This window comes from Saimiri boliviensis, chromosome 9 (genome assembly GCF_048565385.1).
Source record: "Saimiri boliviensis isolate mSaiBol1 chromosome 9, mSaiBol1.pri, whole genome shotgun sequence".
Taxonomy (NCBI): Eukaryota; Metazoa; Chordata; class Mammalia; order Primates; family Cebidae; genus Saimiri; species Saimiri boliviensis.
The window spans coordinates 117631218-117655003 of record NC_133457.1 but is presented as its reverse complement, the minus strand read 5'-3'; the positions used below and the strand labels follow the sequence as shown (position 1 = coordinate 117655003).

The following is a 23786-nucleotide window of genomic DNA, read 5'->3' as shown; positions in this document are numbered from 1 at the left end:
TAAAGGAGGAGGCACTCCTATTTTTTAATAATTTTTTTTTTAATCTAGATTCAGGGGGTATGTGTGCAGGTTTATTACACAGTTATATTGCTTGATGCTAAGGTTTGGATTTCCAATAATCCCGGTGCCCGGGAACATAGTGAACATAGTACCTCATAGGTAAGTTTTCAAACCCTTTCCCCTCCCTCCTTCCCCGTTTTTGGAATCCCTGGCATTTATCGTTCCTATCTGTATGTCCCTGAGTACCCAGTGTTTAGTTCTCACTCGTAAGTGGGAATATGAGTGGTTGGTTTTCTGTTTCTGTGTTAATTCGCTTCGCATAATGGTCTCCAGCTGCATCCATGCTGAAAGGACATAACTTAGTTCTTTTTTATGGCTGTGTGGTAGTCCACATTTTCTTTATCCCGTCCACCACAGATGGGCACCTGGGTTGATTCCATGCCTTTGCTATTATGAATAGACAATCTTATTAATTAATTTGCAGTAATATTACTGAACAGTTACTGTATATTCTGATACTATGTCTCCCAATTATTAATTTTTTTTCTCAGGACCTCTTTACAATCCTAGAAATTATTGAGGACTCCAAAGAACTTTTGTTTATGTCAGTTATTTATTGATATTTACTGTATTAAAAATTAAAACAAAATGTTTTAAATGTGTGTATTAATTCATTTAAAATAATATAAAAATCCATTCCATGGTCATAAAAATTACACTTTAAAAACAACTATATTTTCTAAGACAAAAAAATTGAGAAGATTGTCATCATTTTACATTTTCACTCATCTCTTTAATATCAGGCTTAATGGAAGATTCGATTCTCATGTCTACTTCTGCCTTCAGTCGTTCCAAATACACTGTTCAGTTGTCTAGTTGCAAGTATGAAAAACTCCAGCCTCACACAAATAATGCAGTTGGGAAAGGGAGGCCCTCATGAGTCCCAAAAAGGTCTCAGGGACCCCCGAGGTTCATGGGCCACAGCTTGAGAGCTGTCCCCTGACAAGCCTTCTTCTTTCTCAAAGTCTCAATTCCCTCTTTGTTTAAATGAGGGAGATGAAACCTTATAGCGCCCTGTGCTCTTTCTACCCATCCACCTCACCCCACCAAGGGCATCACCCGCTCTCCTGCCAATTCTGGCCTCTCCAGACCCTTAGTATTGGGACTTTCCAGTGTGCAGCTCATATGTGCTTTAAAAGTATTTAATGAATAAAGATGTTTTTCCAGGATTAAATCTTAGCACAGGGTCTGGCACATAGGAGATGCTCCATCAGTGACATCTATTTATTCCAGAGCTGAATGTAAAAATAATTGCAAGAAACAAATGGTGGAGAAGGTGACAGACATAAAGGGCAAAATTGTCACAAATGGTACCACGTGCCTGAAGGAGATAAATGGGGTGCTGAGGCAGAGCACAGAGGGGAGGGGCTGGCCCTGGAGCTGGTCTCTAAGCTAAAAGAGAATAGGAGGCCCCAGCATGGGGAGAAGAGATGAAAGTGGACCCCAGGGATAGAGGGCTGAGAGGAAAAAAGCCTGGTGAGACATGGTAGAAAGGGAAGAGCAGCATGGAGCGAGGCTGGGGTGGAAGGCAGGGGCCAGATCAGGGTGTGCTTTAGACCTTGGTGAGGCCACACCAGGGGAAGGAGAGAGAGAGAAAGAAAAAATTCTGACTTTTTAAAACTTTTATTGAGAGATGGCTGAGTTGAAAGGTGAGGAACAACAGAGCATGAATTTCGAGGAAATGTAATTACACAGTGAGGAGTGAATGCAGCAGAGGGGGGTTTGAGAGAGAGAAGCACGTCCATCCTCAGATTCATAGCTCTCAGGACCAGAAGGGACCTTAAACCTTCATCTGTGCTAACCTTTGCCTTTCACTGATAATATAATAATGTTAATAGTTGTTATGCTTTGGCTGTGCTCCCACCCAAATCTCGTCTTGGATGGTAGCTCCCATAATTTCCATGTGTGGTGAGAGGGAACTGATGGGAGATCATTGAAATCATGGGGGCCATTGCCTCTATACTGTTCTCATGGTAGTGAATAAGTCTCATGAGATCCGGTGGTTTTATGAGGGGTTTCCCCTTTCACTTGTCTCATTGTCTCCTGTCTGCCACTATGTAAGATGTGCCTTTTGCCTTCTGCCAAGATTGTGAGGCCTCCCAGCCATGTGGAACTGTGCGTCCATTCGACCTCTTATTCTTTATAAATTACCCGGTCTTGAGTATGTCTTTATCAGCAGCGTGAAAACAGATCAGTGCATTAGTAATAGTAACATATAAAACGGACAGGGTACATATTCTGTGGCTTGCACCTTGCTAAATGTTTTAATCCTCACCATTCCACCCAATATTGTTACCGACCTTTTTACAGGAGAGGAAATAGAGTTTCAGCAGGACAAAGTTACTTGGCCAAGGCTACAGCAGTCAGGAAGTTCCAGAGCCTGGATTTGAACTCTGGTGAACCTGGCTCCAGAAACCACTCTCCTAAGCACCAGACTTTACAGATCACTACAAGTTGCGTATAAAGTCAGCTGTGTCCCAGAGTGGGCAGTTCATATAGAGATTGGAGCTCCTGTCACCTGACTTACATGAGCAAAGTGTTTAAGACTAATAAAGTGCGTGCTGGAGACAGACTGCCTGGATTCAAATCATACCTCCACCCCTTTCTACTTTTGATGTTGGACAAGTTACTTTCATGGTAAAAATAATAAGGTCTCTCTAATAGGGTTGGTGCAAAGAGTAAAAGCGATAATACATGCAAATAAAATGCATTGTAAGCTCTCAGGAAATGTCAGCTATGATTACTTTCTCAGTTCAGCCCAGTTGCCTCTGAAATTCCTCTGCCCAAGTTATGATCTTTCAAATCTCCTCTTAAAGAACTCCCCTGGCTCAGCATTACGGCTAACTACCCCCATGGCCATCATTAGTGCTGCCTTTTGAGACTGTAGCATTCATTTCAGACATGTAGAAATTGGAAAGCATCCTGGGGGGGAAGAATGACAGTGGTTAGAAGTCATCCTAGCTGGAATTTTTAAATCAGAGCCAAGGCAAAGGATTTGGATACGCTTCTTCATTAAAGCGTACCATCCCAGGGCAGCCAGAGCAGGGAAAAAGCAGAATGAAACAGGTCAGGGAAGGCAGCAGAGCCAATAGCAGGAGGCCTCACCAAGCTGACCTTTGCTTGGTATCAAGCATGACTGGTTGCTCCCCCTCTAGGGACTGTCCTGTAAGAAGCTGTGTTAACCAGGGCGAAGAAGAGTTCAGCCCGTTCCTGCCTCCCATTCAAAAGCTGGCCCCACAGGGATCTAACTCCCAGATACTTCCAGGTTGCTCATTGAGGTTCCCATAAGGTTCTCACCTCAACCTTCCACAGGGAAGCCCCCAGGGGGAGGAACAAGGCCTGAGGCTGCAAGCACAAGGCCCTGGAGCCCGAGGCAGCCCTGCTGGGTTCTACACACCTCAAGCCCGCACACGATGGCTGGCGTGGAGCAGGCCACTGCAGGGGCTGCTGGGTGGAGCAGGTGGCCAAAGGCAGGTGAAGCTGAAGACAGGTTCAACCAAGAGGCGTTAACGTGACACATCCTTAGGTGCCATCTGCCATAGAGGCCCATCAAATCAGCTAAGAAGTTCAGGTTATGACATACTGAAGGGTCATCGAATCAAATTCCTTTAGGACTTTAAAATTACGTTGGACAAACCGCAGAATGAAAGAAAATATTTGCACAATAAATATTTAACTTACTATTTAAGAAATAAGGCAAGAAAAAGGAGATTAACAGCCAAAGTATATGAGGAGCTCAAACAACTCAATAGGAAAAAAAAAAAACGGGCAAAAGATCTGAAAGACATTCTTCAAAAGCAGACATGCAAATGGAAAATGGAGATACGAGAAGGTGCTCGGTGTCACTGAACATCAGAGAAATGCAAATCCAAACTACAGTGCAATATCAGCTCATCACAGCTAAGAGCTGCTTTTATCCAAAAGACAGACAATAACAAATGCCGGAGAGCATGTGGAGAAAAGGAAACCCTCATACACTGTTGGTGGGAATGTAAATTAGGACAACCTCTATGAAGAACAATAGAGAGCTTCCTCAAAAATCTAAAAGTGGAGCTACCGTATAATCCAGCAATCCCACTGCTAGGTATATAACCCCCAATAAGGAAATCGGTATCTCGAAGAGAAGCACTCTTTGCTTCTTGCAGCCCTATTCACAACAGCCAAGATTCAGAAGCAACCTAAACGTCCATCCGCAGATGAATGGATAAAGAGTGGATGGGAGTGTAAATTAGTTCAACCATTGTGGAAGACTGTGGCAATTCCTCAGGGATCTAGAACCAAAAATACCATTTGACCCAGCAATCCCATTATTGGGTATATACCCAAAGAATTATAAATCATTCTACTATAAAGACACAGGCACATGTATGTTTATTGCAGCACTGTTTACAATGGCAAAGACTTGGAACCAACTCAAATGCCCATCAATGATAGACAGAATAATGAAAATATAGTGCATATACACTATGCAATACTACACAGCCGTAAAAAAAGAATGAGTTCATGTCCTTTGCAGGGACATGGGTGAAGCTGGAAACCATCATTCTCAGCAAACTAACACAGGAACAGAAAACCAAACACCACATGTTGTCACTCACAAGTGGGAACTGAACAATGAGAACACATGGACACAGGGAGGGGAACATCATGCACTGGGGCCTGTCAGGGGGTGGGGGCCAAGGGGAGGGAGAGCATTAGGAGAAATACCTAATGTAGATGACGGGGTGATGGATGCAGCAAACCACCTCGGCACGTGTATACCTATGTAACAAACCTGCGTGATCTGCACGTGTACCCCAGAACTTAAAGTATAATAATAAAATTTAAAACCAAAAAAATTTTGTTTTCAATGTTATCATTACACTTTTAAGATGATGGGTTGATAGGTACAGGAAACCACCATGGCACATGCATACCTACGTAACAAACCTGCACGTTCTGCACATGTATACCAGAACTGAAAGTAAAATAAAAAGAAAACAGAGAATGTGGCACCTATACACAATGGAGTACTATTTGGCCATAAAAAAAAAGAATAAGAGCTCGTCATTTGCTATAACATGGATAAAACTGGAGGATATTATATTAAGTGAAGTAAGGCGGGCACAAAAAGACAGACGTTGCATGTTCTCACTGATTTGTGGGAGCTAAAAATCTTAAAACAACTGACCTCATGGAAATGGACAATAGGGTGGTTACCAGAGGCTGAGAAGGGTAGTAGGGCAGGGGGAAGTGGGAATGGTTGATGGATACAAAAATACAGTTATATAAATGAGATCTAGTGTTTAATAGCACAACAGGGTGACAACAGTCCATAATAACTTACTGCACATTTTAAAATTACTAAAAGAGTGTAACCGAGTTGTTTGTAACACAAAGGACAAACACCTGAGGTGGTGGATGCACCATTTACCCTGAGGTGATCACTTCACATTGTAAGCCCATATCAAAATAACTCACATACCCCGTAAATATTTACACCTACTATGTACCCGCAAGATTAAAAATAAATACATGAATGTCAATAATAGTAATAAAATCAGATTGGTCCAAATGCTAATCCATGTGCCACTAAGAAACCCTGAGGAGGCTGCCTCATGCAGGGCCCACTCGTACATCACCACGCCTCCTTAATGTCCAAGTGCCTCGTTAACTAGCCATTGAGCTGAGAGATTGCACCAGGAGACGTGGGCTCCGGAGACAGAAGGGCTAGGAGGCATTGTCTCCTCTAACAGATGATATGGAGGTAGGGGATGACTGGGCTGGATCCACAGCTCAAGGAAGCCATGGCTCCAATCAGATGCTCTCTGCGTCTTTGTCTATTCCATCACTGTCACGAGATGCTGGACACTTCTCCCAGTATTAGTTCCCCACACAGGCCATGCAAAAACAGAGAGAAAAGGCACTGGGCAGAGAGTCTCTTGGCTCAGGGCAGTGCCACTGAATCTGGACAGAGGACGATGGTGACTCCCGGCAGTCTTGCTGCTGACTCAGCTCCTTCTGAAGCCCCTGGCTTCCCCTTGCTTCAGAGGCTTTCCTTGTCATTCTGTTTCCCACCATTCCTGTCCCTCTCCTCTCCCCTGACCTTGCCATCCTTTGAGCTAATCTCTCTCCTAGCAGAAAAACTAGTTCTGCGAGTCTGCATGGCAAAGAGACTTTCAAGTCTTCTGCTGAGCATCTTCTCATTTCCTGATGCAGAGCATTTCCGACATTTGTTTCTGGTCCTTTCTCCAGCTGGGGACTATCACTGGCTCTCTGGGGAGAAGTATGGGGTACAAGTAGAAGCATTTGGATTCGGCAGGTCAGGGAGTAGAATCAACAATGAGCATTTGAAAAGACATTCCCTCATGCTGGGTTGAAATCCACCCGCTGACTGGATCCAAGCTATGTTTTCTTTGACTCATACGGTATTTGTCTTTAACAGAACAAATATTTGAGATTTTTAGTTTTTCTTGAGCTAGTAAAATCAGAGTCCTGGTGACATCGCACCTGTGTTTCTGCATGATGCCAGCTGCTGGTGCCACTTTGGACTGGCACATTCAGCCAGCAGGCTTTCTCCTAGGCCCAGCAGACTCCCACTCACAGAGCACACACAGGTACATGTAGGGCACCTGCCCATCCGTGCACACACCTGTCAGGCCCTCCAGGTCTATGAACTTGTAACCCGCAGCCCTCTGTTCTAACATACCTAAATGAGAGCATTTGTGTATGTATCTATTTGAAATTTGTACCATGCTAGATGCTATTGCTAGTAGAAAAATAAAGCAGACAAGGTGATAGCTGGCAAACAAACCACCAACCAAAATCATAGCACCAGACGCTGCAGCCCTGGGATCAGTTGGGGGAAGAAAGAGCTCGAATCTGGCTCTTTCGAGTGGTCCCTGAGGACTGTGGCATGTTGATTAGACCAAGAAGAAAGGACACCTGCTCAGCACTGAGGGTTTAACACCGAAAAAAAAAACAAGACAAAACCCTTTGTCCTCCTGTGGCTTACATTCTATGGATAGAAAAAAAGATTATAACCAAAATATATAAGTAAATTATACAGGATGTTACAAAATATTATTAATATAAATCCTATCTATAGCTCCAATAAGAACTCATACGGTTATAATAAAAGACTGTGCAATTACCATCATGAACACCTATGAAGAAGATGTAAGGACAGAAATGGTCATTATGTTGACTGAAAACTAGAGGAAAAAAAAAAAACTATTTGAATTGGTATGTAAGCTACAGAATTGTCCAGACATATCCCAGTTTAATTTAGATTTTGTCACAGAGCGATAATGTTATCAGATCATTTCCTGGCAGTATCCACCTGGGTGCCCTCCAGAACCTGCAACGCCTGCTCCAGGCTCCTGGTTCTAAGATTTAAAAAAGGAAACTTTGATCAGATTCCCCTTCCACACTGGCCATGAGGACAGAGGGGCAAGAAGGAGCGGACCCCAGAATCACACAGCAATTTGGCTTGGCGCCTGCAGAGGGCACCCGAGGAACATGACACTATTCCCAGACTCATTCAATATTTCACACTTCTTTTGATTCTTATTGTGCTGGATAATGTAAAGTATTTCCAGTTTGTATCCAGCTAAACAATTTTGCAAATGGTTTTTCCATAACTCTGCGTGAAACGTCTCATTGTCTGCCCATTACACTTAAATTTCTTACCAGGGCCTAGCCTCCCTCCCTGACCTTGGTTTGCACCATCTTTCCCCTCACTCACTGTGCTCCACTCCCTTGGGCCTCCATCCTGTGAATGCTACACACTCCCTCCGGCCTCGGGGCCTTTGCACTTGCTTTTCCTGCTGCCTACGATGCCTTTTTCTTATTGTTCACCCAGTTACATTCTACACATCCTCAAGACTCAGCGTCTATGTTACTCCATCTAGCTGCTATGATCTGAATGTATCCTCCAGAATTCACGTGTTGAAATGTAATGGCCAACACGGTTGTATTATGAGGTGGGGGCCTTTAAGTCTCAGGACTTTATTCATTAGTGGGGTTGGGTCCTTTCTAGAAGGGCTTGAGGGAAAGGGTTTGTGTTGGTCCATTCTCCCACTACTATAAAGAACTGCCCAAGTCTGGGTAATTTAAAAAAGAAAGAGGTTTAATTGACTCACAGTTCCGCATGGCTGGGAAGACCTCAGGAAACTTACAATCATGACGGGAGGCAAAGGGAAAGTGAGGCACCTTCTTCACAGGGCAGCAAAGGGGAGAATGGATGCAGGAAGAATGACCCAACACTTATAAAACCATCAGATCTCGTGAGAACTCACTCACTATCACGAGAACAGAGTAGGGGAAACCACCCCCATGATTCAGTTACCTCCACCTGGTTTTTCCCTTGACACATGGGGATTATGGGGATTACAATTCAAGATGAGATTTTGAGTGAGGACATAGCCCAGCCGTATCAGGATTCATTCTCTTCTGCTCCTCTACCATGTCAGGACATAGCATTCTGCCCTGCAGAGCACATAGCAATAAGGTCGCATCTTAGAAGGAGATACTGGACCTCTCACCAGCCACCAAACCCTACAGGTGCCTTGATCTTGGGTTTCCCAGCCTCCAGAATTGTCAGGAATACATTTCTATTGTTTATAAATCATCCAGACTCAGGACTTTAGTTGTGGCCAGCATAGACAGACTGAGACACAAGCTTTCCTTAAACACACCCATCTCCCAGACAAGAGCAGCCTCCCCTACCCACTAAAGCAGCTTTCTACGCCTCCCTGGTACATTCCCTTTTGCATTCTGTGTCCCTGTTCAACTGAGAGCACCAAGGGAAATAAACATGCCTGTTTTCTTCATCTCTGTAGTTGCAGCACCAATGGGGAACTAGGTGCTTAACATGTGTTCACTAATGAATAAATCAGTGCATGAATAAATGAGTGACTGTGTGTTTAGAGATTAACACAGTAATATATAATACAACATAAGCTTTTGAGGAATTCTCTCCATTACAATGTACAAGAGTCCATAACTTATTGCATTCTATTTGTTTGGTTTTGTTTTTTTAGCTAGGTCTAGTAACCACACACACTGTGATCATGGGGACTCACTGTCCGAGCAACCCTCCTTTCTTCGCCGGATGTCACTATGACTCCAGAATCTGGCATGTGATTTTTGTCTCTGCAACCCCTGAAGAACTGGCTACACGTTGCAAAGCAAGATAACACAAAACCCAGGAAACCACTCTCTTTGGGGCAAAATAGAATCATCTTTCGCTAGTTTGAAGTCTTAATCGAATTTTTACCTGGCAAAAAGCATAGCATTTTTAAAAGCCCTTCATTGTAAACAGTGATTTTAGATCTTTATAAAACAAACCACTAGTTAACCTGTGTATTTCAAGGGTACCTGCTTATAACAACTTTGAGATTGAGAAAGGAGTCAGTGCTTGCTGTAAGTAGCAGTTACAGAACATGTTTGAATTAAAATATAAATTTCCTAGTGCGATCCACTCAACAAGGATTTATTCAGAACCTAGTAGGCACATTGCATTGAGCCAGGAAACCACTTCACATAGACGCTGCTTATAGAGGGGGCTGTTTTGCAGTAAAGAGGGCATCTTACATATTTGTGACCTTCAAATATCATTTGAATATTTTTCTTTATGTTTATGGAAATGTCCAGGTCATGAGTCTTGCCTCTCCATTCTAGAAGTCAGAACTCAACTTCCCAGCATCTTTTAAGCTAGGATGCAGGCCTAGGTCAAGCCAATTAGATTCACCAGTGCTAGACTCTCATTTCTACGAGAATAATGGGGGAGAGAGGAAAGAAGCCATGGAGAATTCCTTCCTGGCCATGAGAGCAGCCTGCAGAGGGACCTGGAGCAGCAGAAAAGAGGGCCTCATGAAAACACCCTGGCCCCAGTGACCTACTTCCCCGTTGGTGCTGCAGCTACAGAGATGAAGAAAGCAGGCATGGTTTATTTCCCTTGGTGCTCTCAGTTGGACAGGGACACAGAATGCAAAAGGGAATGTACCAGAGAGGCGTAGAAAGCTGCTTTAGAGGGTAGGGGAGGCTGCTCTTGTCTGGGAGATGGGTGTGTTTAAGGAAAGCTTGTGTCTCAGTCCGTCACAAGCTTGGCCGGAGATGCTGGGACCCTGGTCATCAGCAGGCCGGCAAGGTGATTTCAATGTTGCCCCGGGATGCTTTCCTTCACTGTGGATTCCTTCGCTCTCACTGAGTCTATGGCCATTCCAACCCCCTTATCAATTCTGCTGCTGAATCTAGTTACAGGGTATATGTTGTTTGCCACAAAGAACCTGAAGATGTTTAGAGAAAACTGTATTCCTTTGCCATTATAAATGTCAAGACAAGGGGAAAGAAAAGGTAAAATACGGCAATGTACTTTAGGTTGGTGTGAGATGCTTCTAAACACAGATAGCTACAGAGATAAAACTCCGTAGTTTTATAAATGAAAAGCATCCTTACTATGTTTCCATGGCACACACGTAATAAAGAAACGAAATGAAATAAATAAAGAAATGAAAATGAAAAGCATCCTTACTATGTTTCCGTGGCACACACAAATTACAACTATGGATGTTGTGCTGATTTTCGGTGCTTTTTATTTTATAAATCACATGCTGAAATAACTTGCTGTGTGCATTTGTAAAAAACTGACACAGACCTTAATGAGGAGACAGGCTAAGGGTGCATCCAAAAACAAAGCCAACAACAACCCCCCTGAACCAACACAACCCACCACTACCACAACAACTAAATAATAACCAGCTCACACTGCACATGTGAATGAGAAAAAAAAAAAAATTAGCCAAGAGAAGCCATACTGTGAGCTCAGCCACTACACTGATTGCTTGTAAAAGTCTCAAAAGTCATCATGACTCATTTCTTTTTTGATAATAAAAGATGACATTGGGCTAGGTGCAGTGGCTCATGCCTGTAATCCCAGCACTTTGGGAGGCTGAGGCAGATGAATCACTTGAGGTCAGGAGTTCAAGACCAGCCTGGCCAACATGGTGAAACCCCGCCTTTACTAAAAATACAAAAAATTAGCTGGATGTGGTGGCACGTGCCTGTAATCCCAGCTACTCAGGAGGCTGAGTCAGGAGAATCACTTGAACCCAAGAGATTGAGGTTGCAGTGAGCCGAGATTGCACCATTGCACTCCAGCCTGGGTGACAGAGCAAGACTCGATCTCAAAAAAATAATAAATAAATAAATAAATAAATAAAGATGAGATTGAAGACATCATGGCACCCATTGACAATGAATGACTTTGCAGGACCTGAAGTTATAAGGAAGAGGATACATTGCCACTTGGAAAAGAGATTGATGCTTAGCAACGTTTAGAAAGTGGTTAATAAAATGAATAGAATTTTTATTGTTTTAAGAATAATAATATTTCTGGCCAGCTAGGCTGCAAAAATAGACATAAAACCAGAAATAGTCTACTTATATGAGAGTGTTTATTGAAGCAGTGTTTATAAAAAGGAAGCCTTGGAACTTCTCTAAGAGTTTCAGAAAAGAGACCAGGTTAAGAGGCGTAAGATTCTCATAGTAAAATGCGCTTATCACAATGCCAATTTTGAAAGTAATGACATGGTAAAAGATGCTAAAAAAAGGTAGCATATGAAATTACAATTTCAATTTTACTTTCAAAAACCCTTATCTATGTAGATATAGATATATTTGGAAAAACACAGAAATAAAATATGTAAAAATGTTAATATTGTAACAGTGTTTTTATATATAGGTGCCATAAATAAAAGGTGATTTTTTCTTCTATCTTTATAATTTTCCATATTTTATAAACATAAATTTTATTATTCAAGTAGAAATCAGCATTAATTATATATATAATACTGTAAAATATAATGATATATAATAAAAGTAAACTATAATATTTGTGCTTTGTGATTCTAACTTAAAATTTTAAATCTACCCACAGATAGAATACATAGAAAGAAACATACGAAACTCTTAGCATTTGTCACTGGGTGGTAGCATGAAGTCAATTTATTTTTTCCTATTTGTACATTCTCAATTTTTAAATAATTACATATTATTTTAATAATATTTGGAAAACTTACTTTTTACGAGATGATTGTGTTGTTATACTTCTAAATAAAGATAAGGAAAGTCAGAGAATTCTCACATTCTAGCAGTCACAGAGCCTAATCATCAAAAGCAAAGAATTTAAATCTAAACAGGTTCTCTATGTTATTCTAAGTTTTAGAGGGGAACTAGAAGCTGCCGGAGATACTAAACCATTAAATACCATTTTCTAAATTCCCACAAGCTTCATCTTTAATGTGATAAACACAAAGCTCATAAAACCCATGATTGCTATAAGAAATTATATTCACTCACTTAACCTATTAATATATTTGTTATAAGAAATTCTTTTTCCTCTCTTTAGCTGTAACTAAATATGAGCACTTTTTGATAATTAATACTACAGATATAGAATGGATATGAGATATAGATTCTCTTGTTTATAAGGAAGCTTCAGACTCATTGATCTGTTTTCTCCTTTACACTTCTCAGACTAAGAGTTGCCTCTAGCAGATTCAAACCCAAACACACAGCAAAGCCTTATTCTTCCGAATACAAAAGTTGAGTTGCTATTTCACGTGTGCACGTGAAAATAAAAGCAGATTCATTCAAGTGTTTTTGTTTCGTGCTCTCTTAAGTTAAAAGGAAGATAAGAGAAAGTGACAGCTAGAAAACTTGGAATTGGCTATAGTGAGAATGATTCCTGTCTTGATGAGGATTGGAAGAAAAACTTGAGAACTATTCTATTACTTGTCAACTAAGGAATTTAGCCGAAGGCAATAGTGGAATTATGTAGGTGAAGTCAAACCATGGGGAGCTCGTATGCCATACAAACCAATGTGCACTTTATTATTCAGACAAAAGGGATACACTGAAAGTTCAGAATAATTGTCTTATTCCACCCCACGCTTCAGATTTCGGTACTAGCTCAGAGGGTGAACCATGAGGTAGCGATGAAAGTATTCCCAACGTAGAGGGTCATGCTATTCACTTATCAGAATAATCAAGGTAGAGAAGGATTCTGTACCCCATCTTTACCTCTACCTTAACAAATGACAGAAACCAACTGCTGAGACAGATGGGTTATCCAGAAACCTCAACCATTCAGAATACAGCTCAGCACCAAGGAAGACATTATTTTCATTTCTTTCTTTTTCTTTTCTTTTTTTTTTTTTTTTTTTGAGACGTAGACTTTCTCTGTCACCCAGTCTGGAGTATGGTGGCATGAACTTGGCTCACTGCAACCTCCACCTCCTGGGTTCATGCAATTCTCTTGTCTCAGCCTCCAGAGTTGCTGGGACTACAGGCATGTGCCACCAAGCCTGGCTAATTTTTTTTTTTTTTTTTTTTTTTTTGTATTTTTAGTAGAGATGGGGTTTCACCATGTTAGCCAGGATGGTCTTGATCTCCTGACCTCATGATTCACCCGCCCCGGCCTCCCAAAGTGCTGATATTACAGGAGTGAGCCACCGCGCCCGGCCACATTATTTTCTTGTTTAGTGCGAAAGACTGATTACTCATAACTTGCAGGAGGCAGTCAAGCTGATGGGGACTGTTACCATATATATATACATATGTGCGCGTGTGTGTGTGTGTGTATATATATATATATATATATATGCGTGTGTGTATATATATATGTGTGTATATATATATATATATATGGAGAGAGAGAGAGCGCGCGCACTAATTAGCAAATCTTTGGAATGAGAGACTAAAAGTGTTGAGCCAAGTTCAATAGGCATAAATGTAAAGCCTTGTGTTTAGACTTTGTAGGCTAACTCCAAAAATCCAGGAAAGGAGAGATTTGTTTAACAGCAGTTCATTTGACACAGAAATGAGAGTTTGAGCTGTTTAGGACCTTGATTAGTCTAGAGTGTTAATACTGTCTCCCTGCAGTTATAGAAGCTATTCCCACCATGGTGGACATTAGTTAGACAACTGCTAAAATATCCTTATCTCAGAAGGTGGCCAGATGGTGAAAAACATCATATAATCATTGGTTAGTAGCAATGTAAATATTTTCAGACAGTTGAAGGGCTGAAACATAAAAGAAGAATTAGTTATTTTGTATGATGGTAATGGGTTGAATCAGGACCTGGGTACAAGTTACTGGGAAGCAAACCAGTTTTGGTACAATAAAAATCAAGAACTTTCAAAGAATCAGAGTTTTTCAAAATTGGATTAGATGGTTCTCAGAGTTAGTGCCTTGTCACTGAAATTATTCAAGAATTGTAGGGTGGCCGGGCGCGGTGGCTCAAGCCTGTAATCCCAGCACTTTGGGAGGCCGAGGCGGGTGGATCACGAGGTCGAGAGATCGAGACCATCCTGGTCAACATGGTGAAACCCCGTCTCTACTAAAAATACAAAAAATTAGCTGGGCATCGTGGCACGTGCCTGTAATCGCAGCTACTCAGGAGGCTGAGGCAGGGGAATTGCCTGAGCCCAGGAGGCAGAGGTTGCGGTGAGCCGAGATCGTGCCATTGCACTCCAGCCTGGGTAACAAGAGCGAAACTCCGTCTCAAAAAAAAAAAAAAAAAAAAAAAAAGAATTGTAGGGTGATTCTGTGATGGGAGTTTGGTCAGTGTATTCTGCTACTGAATTAGAAGTTTGATTAGATTATATCCAGGTCCCCTTGCAGATCTTAATATTCTAGAATTCTGTAACTCTTCTTGCAATATATTTGGAAGCCCCAATTCTGTAGTTTGGAAATTGAAATTAAGCATCTCGGTTTTTAATATGCTTAGCTTACCAAACCCTAAATCCCATTGATTAAGCTTTTGTAAAATAATATTTCTTATATAGAAATTTCTAGGCATTCTGGAAGACTTGGAGTGTAATATATATTCCCTGGCTTGTTATACACATCTTCTAAAAAGGTGATTTTCAATAGCTGTTTCCAGGTACTTTTAAGTTATACGCCATAGTCTCTGTTCTATGATGATATCTTTGAGATATCAACATAGCTTAAATAAAAATCTTTATCGGGTTTTTAAAAATGTTTTAACATACTAAAAGGAAATAAAACAGTAACCCATGCTGGGCTTTGTTGGGGGTGCAGATGGAAACCTCTTCACATGACCCCGAACGAGGCCCTCAAGTACGCTTGGATTCAGCAGTCTAGGAACCTCAAGCTGCAGCCTAGGCCCCAGACTCTGAGGAAATCCAGTTTCGTTTTCCCCTCTGAGACAAGGAAGATCAAGTTTCAAGGCCATCATCACTCAAGCAAAAAAGGTACGGCCTGTCAAATAGCTAGTCCTATTCCCATAGTCCAGGAAGGCTGCCATTTCTTACCTTTGGGATTTCCTTTTACGCTCCTTATTAGGATTTTCCATTATTCTCCTATAATCAATTTCCTTTCTCCTCCTCCCCTTTTCCTTAACTGTGTCCACCCCTTTATGCCCTATAAGTATCTTTGGAATGTCTGTCAGTGCCAGATGGTGGTATTATGCAAATTTTTATATGCAATATAGCCTAGTGGTTAGGTACATGGTCACAAGAGTCGGGTTATCTGGGATTAAATTCTGGCTCCACCACTTATCAGGTATGGACTTAACCTCTCTGTAGCTCAGCATCTCTATTTATGGGAATGAGAATAATGCCCATTCTCCAGGGTCGCTGAAATGATCAGATGAATCAGTAAACGCAAAGTGCTTAGAATAATGCCTGGCACATTGAACCTGCTTTACAAATGAACTGTTTTTATATCATCACAGTCATGGTTTCCACTAAGTGATTTTACAGCCTAGAGGACAGTTCACACATAGTTCCCATTTGAATGCTTGTTCGTTCTGTCTTCTCGCTCCTTCAGCAGATGAAATCACCAGAGACTACAGACAAAACAAAAGATGGCCCCATGAAGCATATTCAGCATTCAGGTGATCAGCAGGACCCTCTCTAGCACACAGCTGACACTGTTCAGCTGCCTCAACTGGTAGAAGCTCTCCCAAAGTCAGAGGCGGCTGTTGGGGCAGAAGTGTCCATGACCTACACAGGACAGAGCAAAAATTCCTCCCCAAAGAACATCAGCATTTTACCTCCTATTGTATGACCTTCGCTGACAGTGTGTCCTGATTCTTTCCACCAGCGATTTGTATTAAGACAGCACTTACATTGTACAATACTTCAGACTGTTGCTTTTTAATACATAAAAGTTTATTTTAAAAAACTCTATTAATATGGCCAGTTGACATGATTTCTCTTATGAGAGATGGGGGAGGATGTCCTCACAGTTAAATTCATTCCATATGTGTTTGTGTGTTGGGCTGGGAATAGTTTTAACTATCAATGTTATAGAATCATTAATGGAACTCTAAACAAAGACTTTTTTTTGTTGTTCTTGCTCGTGACTGCCAACGTATGTCACCATTTTTGTTTGAAAATGATATAAGCTGAATTCAAAAGTAGCTTAAACAACAGAAGACCTTTATTGACTTATATAATTGGGGAATCAGAAAGGGTAGATGTAGTTTCAGGTACAGCAGGACCCGGGAATTCAAATGAGGTTGTAGGGTTCAGATTCCCTCTTCATCTATTAGCCTTGCTTCTATGGTTGACTTCATCCTGATGACAGGTTCTGCCCAGAAATTAACCACCAACATCCAGTCAAAAGATGCAGGCCTCTTTGCTGACAGAAGTCTCCAAAATGATTGTGACACAGAAATTGTGCCTGGGAGACTGGGATGCAGTCTGGGCCCCAAGCCCACAGTGATGGTGAAGGTACCGTGACTGATGCTTCTCTAGACTAGAGCAAGGGATGGAAGGTTTCCCAAAGGAGGGGAACAAGCAAGATATATTCATTTACCTACCATACCACAAATCTAAGTATGCCTTCTTACTTCCCTTTCTAATCCTTATCGACACAAATACATAACCTTTATGTGATTATAATAGGGCAGATAGAATTTTACATGAAACTTAAGATTATAACATCAGAAACAATATAGAATACATAAAAATGATTTGTTTTCTTTTTTACTTGTCATTTGGAATTACCTCCCCTCAATACACTTTTCATTTTAATTGTTGCATAACATTTTATGAACGTTGACACCAAGTCATTAAAGCAATGGATTTGGATGCAATCTCCCAAGGAAGATCCTGAGTTAGAATAGCAGAGGGTTGAAAGAAAGTCCTAGGGAAGGTAAATATAAAAGGAGTCGACAGAGTTGAGGAGGTCCCCCAAGAGACCCAGAGATACAGGAAGAAGATTGGAAGCCAATGGAAAAGTTTCTAAAAGGAAAGAAGGGTCAAGAATATAAAATTCCACAGGAAATGCTGGATAAGAACAGAAAGTATTTCTTAAGTAGGGTGATATGGATATTAAGTCAGAGCAGTATTAGAACAGGTATCTTATCCCAGGTTCTATAGCCAGAAAGCCAGAAAGCAACAAAACCAGCAACAGAACTCAGATCCTTGGGAACATTCTTGAGACGAATTTCAACCATGGATGAAGTCGGAGGTGGACACTGTCTGCAGCTCTACAGAGAAAGGGAAACCAAGTCTTCAACATTGTAATTAGGATGATTTTGATTGAATATTAGAAAGTATCTTCTGATTTTCATGGTTATGAAAGGCTAAAATGAATTATTGATAAACTGTGGTTTAGTTTAAGAGAATGAGGAAGCTGCAAATTGTGACGCAGAGACAGGGGGACAGGCTGTGACCTGCAGCAGGGCGCCTCGGTCCAGCTCTGCTGTACCTCCGGCATTCATCTAGTTATTTTTTCACTCCTGGGATTTCTTTACCTGATTGTCCCATTGGATCCCAAGAAAGCAAAACACGTGGAGCCATTTAGTTGTAGTTTTTTTAATTTTACGTCCTTGCACTCATGGACAGGAAAATCTGCAAAATCCAGTGACTAGCATAAGATGACATGTCTTTGATGAGAGTGATATGAAGATAATGTTAGGGCTCTGTAAGGATATAGAAGGGGAGCTGTGGAAATGAGAAAGAAGGGTGGGGATAAGGGCCGGGCCCGCTGCCGGAAGAGGGGAAGGCGGTGGGGTTGCTGATCACAGGTTCACCATCAGCCAGTCCAGCAGCTGCAGTGCCGTGACATTCCCCACTGCCTCATTCAGCTGGCGCTGCTTCTCATAGCGTAGCACTGACTGCAGAACCTCACCCACGCTGCATCCTTTGTCCACAGCAGCAGCCGAGAGCTGAAGTAGCTGTGAAAGAAAAGAAAACACTAGTGGAGAGGTCCAGCATCCCATGGTAGGCCAGATGGAGCCTGCCAAGTCTAGAGCAGACAGGCCAGGCAGACCCTGGGAAACCACAACACAGACTCTAAAGTCTGCTGGCTTGTTTACCAGAAGAAGGTTGGTGAAAACGTTTTTAGTTTAAAGAAGAGATGTTAACACCCATCTGCCCATGATCTTGCTCTCTAAGAATTCTAAGGTTCTAATTTCACCCTAATATCATAAAAGTCTCTGTCATTGTCCTAGGACCAAAAGGGCAAGACAGAAAATATCCGGTGGACAAATGTGGATGCCACTTTCCCTGCCCCATAGACCATAGAACCCTAAAATGTTAGAGCAAAAGGGCACCTCCGAGATCAATTCAACCCTCATGAAGTGTTTCCCAGAGAAGTAAAGAGACTGTTAGTTGCACACAGTTGGGGGATGAAAACTGGGAAGTGTAAACAACTATGAATAGCCTAGAAAATTCCGAGGTAGAAAAATAAGGAGTTTCCAGTCCTATCAGATATTCAAAAATATTATAGAATTACAGTAAGTAAAACAGTATGCTATTGGTACAAGAGTAGATGGACGATTCAATGGCACAGAGTAGAAAGTTTAGAAAAAGAATAGAAAATGGTAAGAAATCGTAATCCTACTCCATACCTTACATAAAAATGAATTCAAAATGTATTAAAGTCTTAAATATATTTTAAAAATCATAAAAGTACAATCATGCACTGCATAATAATGTTTCAGTCAACCACAGACTATACATATGACGGTGTTTCCATAAGCTTATAATGGACCTGAAAAACTATTTTCTAGTGATATCATAGTTATCATAACATAGCACAACACATTACTCACTGGTTTGGGGTGATGCTGCTATAAACAAACCTACTATGCTGCCAGTTGTATAAAAGTCCAGCACACGTTATTCCATATAGTGGAGAGTACTTCATAATGATAATAAACGACTATATTACTGATTCCTGTATTTACTATACTATACTATACTTTTAGTGTTATTTTAGTCTATTCCTACTTACTAAAAAAATTGTAAAACAGCCTCAGGCAGGTCCTTCAGGACAAAGGCATTGTCACCATAGGACATAATACATAATAACTTCATAAGTGTCACTTTCCCTAAAGACCTAGTGGAAGAATGTGCAGAGGTGGAAGGCAATGATATTGATGATCCTGACCCCATGTGGGCCTAGGCCAATGTGTGTGTTTGTGTCTTCATTTTTAATAAAAAGTTAAAAAATAGAAAAAAAGCTTATAAAAAAGAATATGAAGAAAAAATATTTGTATATAACTGTACAATGTGTTTGTGTTTTAAGCTAAGTGCTATTTACAAGAGTCAAAAAGTTTTAAAAAATTAAAAGTTTAAAACATAAAAACATTACAGGAAGTGGTCAATTTATTATTGAAGAAAGAAAAAATATTTTAAAATATATTTATTGTAGCCTAAATGTACAGTGTTTATAAAGTCTACAGTAGTGAACAGTAACGTCCTAGGTCCTCACATTCACTCACCACTCAGTCACTCACTCATCCGTAGCAGCTTCCAGTCCTGTGAGTTCCATGCATGGTAAATGACCTATACAGATGTACCATGTTTTATCTTTTATGCCATATTTTTACTGTACCTCTTCTACATTTCAATATGTTTATATCCACACATACCATGGTGTTACAATTGCTTATAGTGTTCAGTACAGTAACATGCTGTATATAAGCATGTGGCCTAGGAGCAATAGGCTATACAATACAATAAAAGCTAGATATATAGTAGGCTATACGAGCTAGGTTTATGTAAGTATAAACCTAGTATGATGCTCACACAATGAGGAAATCACTTAATGACACATTTCTCAGAACATATCCCATTACTAAGCAATGCATGACTCTATGAGAAAAAAATGGGAGTTTTGCTAATAACATAATTAGCTAGTATCGTTTGTTTGCTAGTATCGTTTGTTTTCCAAAATAAAACATAAAACCCAGCAAAAATAAAAGAAAAATGTCTCATATTTGACTACATTTGTGTGGCCGACACAATCCAAAACAAAACAAAACACCAATCAAAAGACCAATGGCAAAGGAAACATTTGTATTTAATATCATAAAGATTGATTCCTTGTAATATATAAAACCCTTATAGATCAGTAAGGAAAAGGTCTGCAATGCAATAAAAAAAAAAAAATGGGCCGGGCGCGGTGGCTCAATCCTGTAATCCCAGCACTTTGGGAGGCCGAGGCGGGTGGATCACGAGGTCGAGAGATCGAGACCAACCTGGTCAACATGGTGAAACCCCGTCTCTACTAAAAATACAAAAAATTAGCTGGGCATGGTGGTGCGTGCCTATAATCCCAGCTACTCAGGAGGCTGAGGCAGGAGAATTGCCTGAACCCAGGAGGCGGAGGTTGTGGTGAGCCGAGATCGCGCCATTGCACTCCAGCCTGGGTAAAAAGAGCGAAACTCCGTCTCAAAAAAAAAAAAAAAAAAAGGGCAGAACATAAAAAGAATACCTAGGAATACAGCTAAACAAGGAGGTGAAAATCTCTACAATGAGGATTACAAAACACTGCTCAAAGAAATCAGAGATGACAAAAACAAATGAAAAAATATGCCATGCTTATGAAAAGAAAAAGTCAATATTGTTAAAATGGCCATACTGCCCAAAGGAACTTATGGTTCAATGCTATTCCTACCAAATGACCAATGACGTTCTTCATAGAAACTATTTTAAAATTCATATGTAACCAGAAAAGAGCACACCAATAGCCAAGGCAATCCTAGGAAAAAGAACAAAGCTAGAGACATCACATTACATGACTTCAAACTATACTACAGAAGCACGGTAATCAAAACGCATGATACTGGCACAAAAACAGACACACAGACCAATGAAATGGAATACGGAGCCCAGAAATAGGGCCACACAGCTATAACCATCTGATCTTTGACAAAGCTGACAAAAACAAGCAATGGCGAAGGACTCACTATTCAATAAATGGTGCTGGGATAACTGGCTAGCCATATGCCGAAGATTGAAATTGGACCCCTTCCTTACACCATATACAAAAATAAACTCAAAATTGATTAAAGACTTAAATGTAAGACTGAAAACTAAAAATCCTAGAAGACACCCTAGGCAATAACATTCTGGACAAAGAAACTGGTAAAGATTTTATGATGAATACACCAAAAGCAACTGCAACGAGAACAAAAACTGACAAATGGAATCTAATTAAATTTTAGAGATTCTACACAGTAATAGAAACTATTAATAGAGTAAACAGACAACCTACATAATGGGAGGAAATATTTGCAAATGATGTGTCTGACAAAGGTCTAATGTTCAGCATCTATAAGGAACTTAAAGTTACAAGAAAAAAAACCATTAAAAAGCAGGCAAAGAACACAAACAGACCCTTTTCAAAAGAAGACATATGTGTGGTCAAGAAGCATATAAAAACAAGCTCAATAGCACTAGTTACTAGATAAATGCAAATCAAAACCATAATAAGATACCATCTCACACCAGGTAGAACAGCTGTTATTAAAAGTAAAAAATAATAGATGCTGGCAAGGTTGCAGAGAAAGGGGAACACTTATACACTGTTGGTGGAGCGTAAATTAGTTCAACCATTGTTGAAAGCAGTGTGGTGATTCCTCAAAGAGCTAAAATCAGAACTACCATTCAACTCAGCAATCCCATTACTGGGTGTATACACAAAGGAATATAAATTGTGTTACCACAAAGACATATACACATGAATGTTCATTGCAACACTATTCACAATAACAAAGATATGGAATTAACCTAAATACTCATCAATGGTAGATGGGATTTTAAAAATGTGATACAAATACACCATGGAATATTACATAGCCATAAAAAAGAAAACAACCGAGGGATCCCAAGATGGTTGAATAAGAGGTAGCTCTGGAAAACAACTCCCAGTGAGAGAGACACAGAAGCTGAGTGGTCTCCACAATTCCAAATGAGGTACCAGGTTCATTTGGTGGGTCTGGTTGGACAGTGGGTATAAACCAAATAGGGCAAGTTGAGGCAAGGTGGGGCACTGTCCCACCCAGGAAGTGCATGCAACCGACCAGAGGACCAGGGGATCTCCCCCTCTGGGACTTCGGTTTGGATACAGTGCTTCTTCCAAGCCCACTACAACCCACAGAACTGGAGATCTTGGCCGGGCTGAAAAGCCTCAGTGAACTGCCTGAACAGGGCAGAACAGCAACTTTGGCCGGCACTGGGGCTGTCAGCATAGATCTGGGTGGAAGCACTGGCTGACTTGAAAGCCAGAACACTGGCTGGATAGAGCCACCCACCCCCCAGAAAGAAGGGGAACTGAAAACAGGGAAACAGCCCATATGGCAGATGGGCCCCCTGTACAAAGCCTAGAGGCTAAAAAACTCTCACTCCAGATTTTTTCACCCAGAACATCAGTTAGAGAGTGACCAGGGATGATTGAGCTCGGCACAGGGAGGGGCAGCCACCATTGCAGAAGCCAGCCTAATTTTCCTGAGTAAATAAAAGATGCAGCAGCTCCACTAAATCTGTGGCAGGCCAGCAGTGCCTCTGCAGGCAGACAAAGGAAAAGGGCTGCCTTCCCACGCAGCTACCTGAGATCAAAACTATATAAATCCAAAGAGATGGGAAGAAACCAGCACAAGAAGAATGAAACCATCAAAAACGAGAACACCTCTCCCCCACCACGAGATCACAACTCCTCACCAGCAAGGAAACAATACTGGATGGAGAATGAATTTGATGAATTGACAGAAGCAGGCTTCAGAAGGTGGGTAATAACAAACTTCTCTGAGTTAAAGGAACATGTTCAAACCCAATATAAAGAAACTAAAAACCTTGAAAAATGGTTAGAAGAAATGCTAACTAGAATAACCAGCTTAGAGAAGAACATAAACAACTTGATGGAGCTGGAAAACAGCACAAGAACTTTGAGAAACATATACAAGTTTCAATAGCTGAATCAATCAAGCAGAAGGAAAGATACCAGAGATTGAAGATCAACTCAATGAAAGAAAATGAGAAAGCAAGAAAAGAGAACTAAGAGTGAAAAGAAATGAACAAAGCCTTCAAGAAATATGGGATTATGTGAAAAGACCTTATGTGTGTTTGATCGGTATACCGGAAGATGATGGGGAGAATAAATCCAAGCTGGAAAATACTCTTTAGGATATTATCCAGGAGAACTTCCCCAACCTAGCAAGGCAGGCCAACATTCAAATACAGGAAATACAGAGAACACCACAACACTCCTCTAGAAGAGCAACCCCAAGGCACATAATCGTCAGATTCACCAGGGTTGAAATGAAGGAAAAAATACTAAGAGCAGCCAGAGAGAAAGGTTGGGTCACCCACAAAGGGAAGCACATCAGACTCACAGTGGATCTCTTGGCAGAAACCCTACATGCCAGAAGATAGTGGGGCCAATATTCAACATCCTTAAAGAAAAGAACTTTCAACCC

General features: G+C 40.9%; 1 protein-coding gene across 5 annotated transcripts in view; it reads right to left on the bottom strand.

Moving 5' to 3' along the window:
• Positions 1–16491: 16491 nt before the first annotated feature.
• AKAP3 (A-kinase anchoring protein 3) overlaps positions 16492–23786 on the bottom strand; it is a 37034-nt gene continuing 29739 nt past the window's right edge. For all 5 annotated transcript variants that reach the window (XM_074406680.1, XM_074406681.1, XM_074406682.1 and 2 more), the window contains one exon: positions 16492–18257. In XM_074406680.1, the coding sequence (XP_074262781.1) occupies positions 18102–18257 (156 nt within the window). In that variant the 3' untranslated portion in view covers positions 16492–18101. The remainder of the gene's footprint in view (positions 18258–23786) is intronic.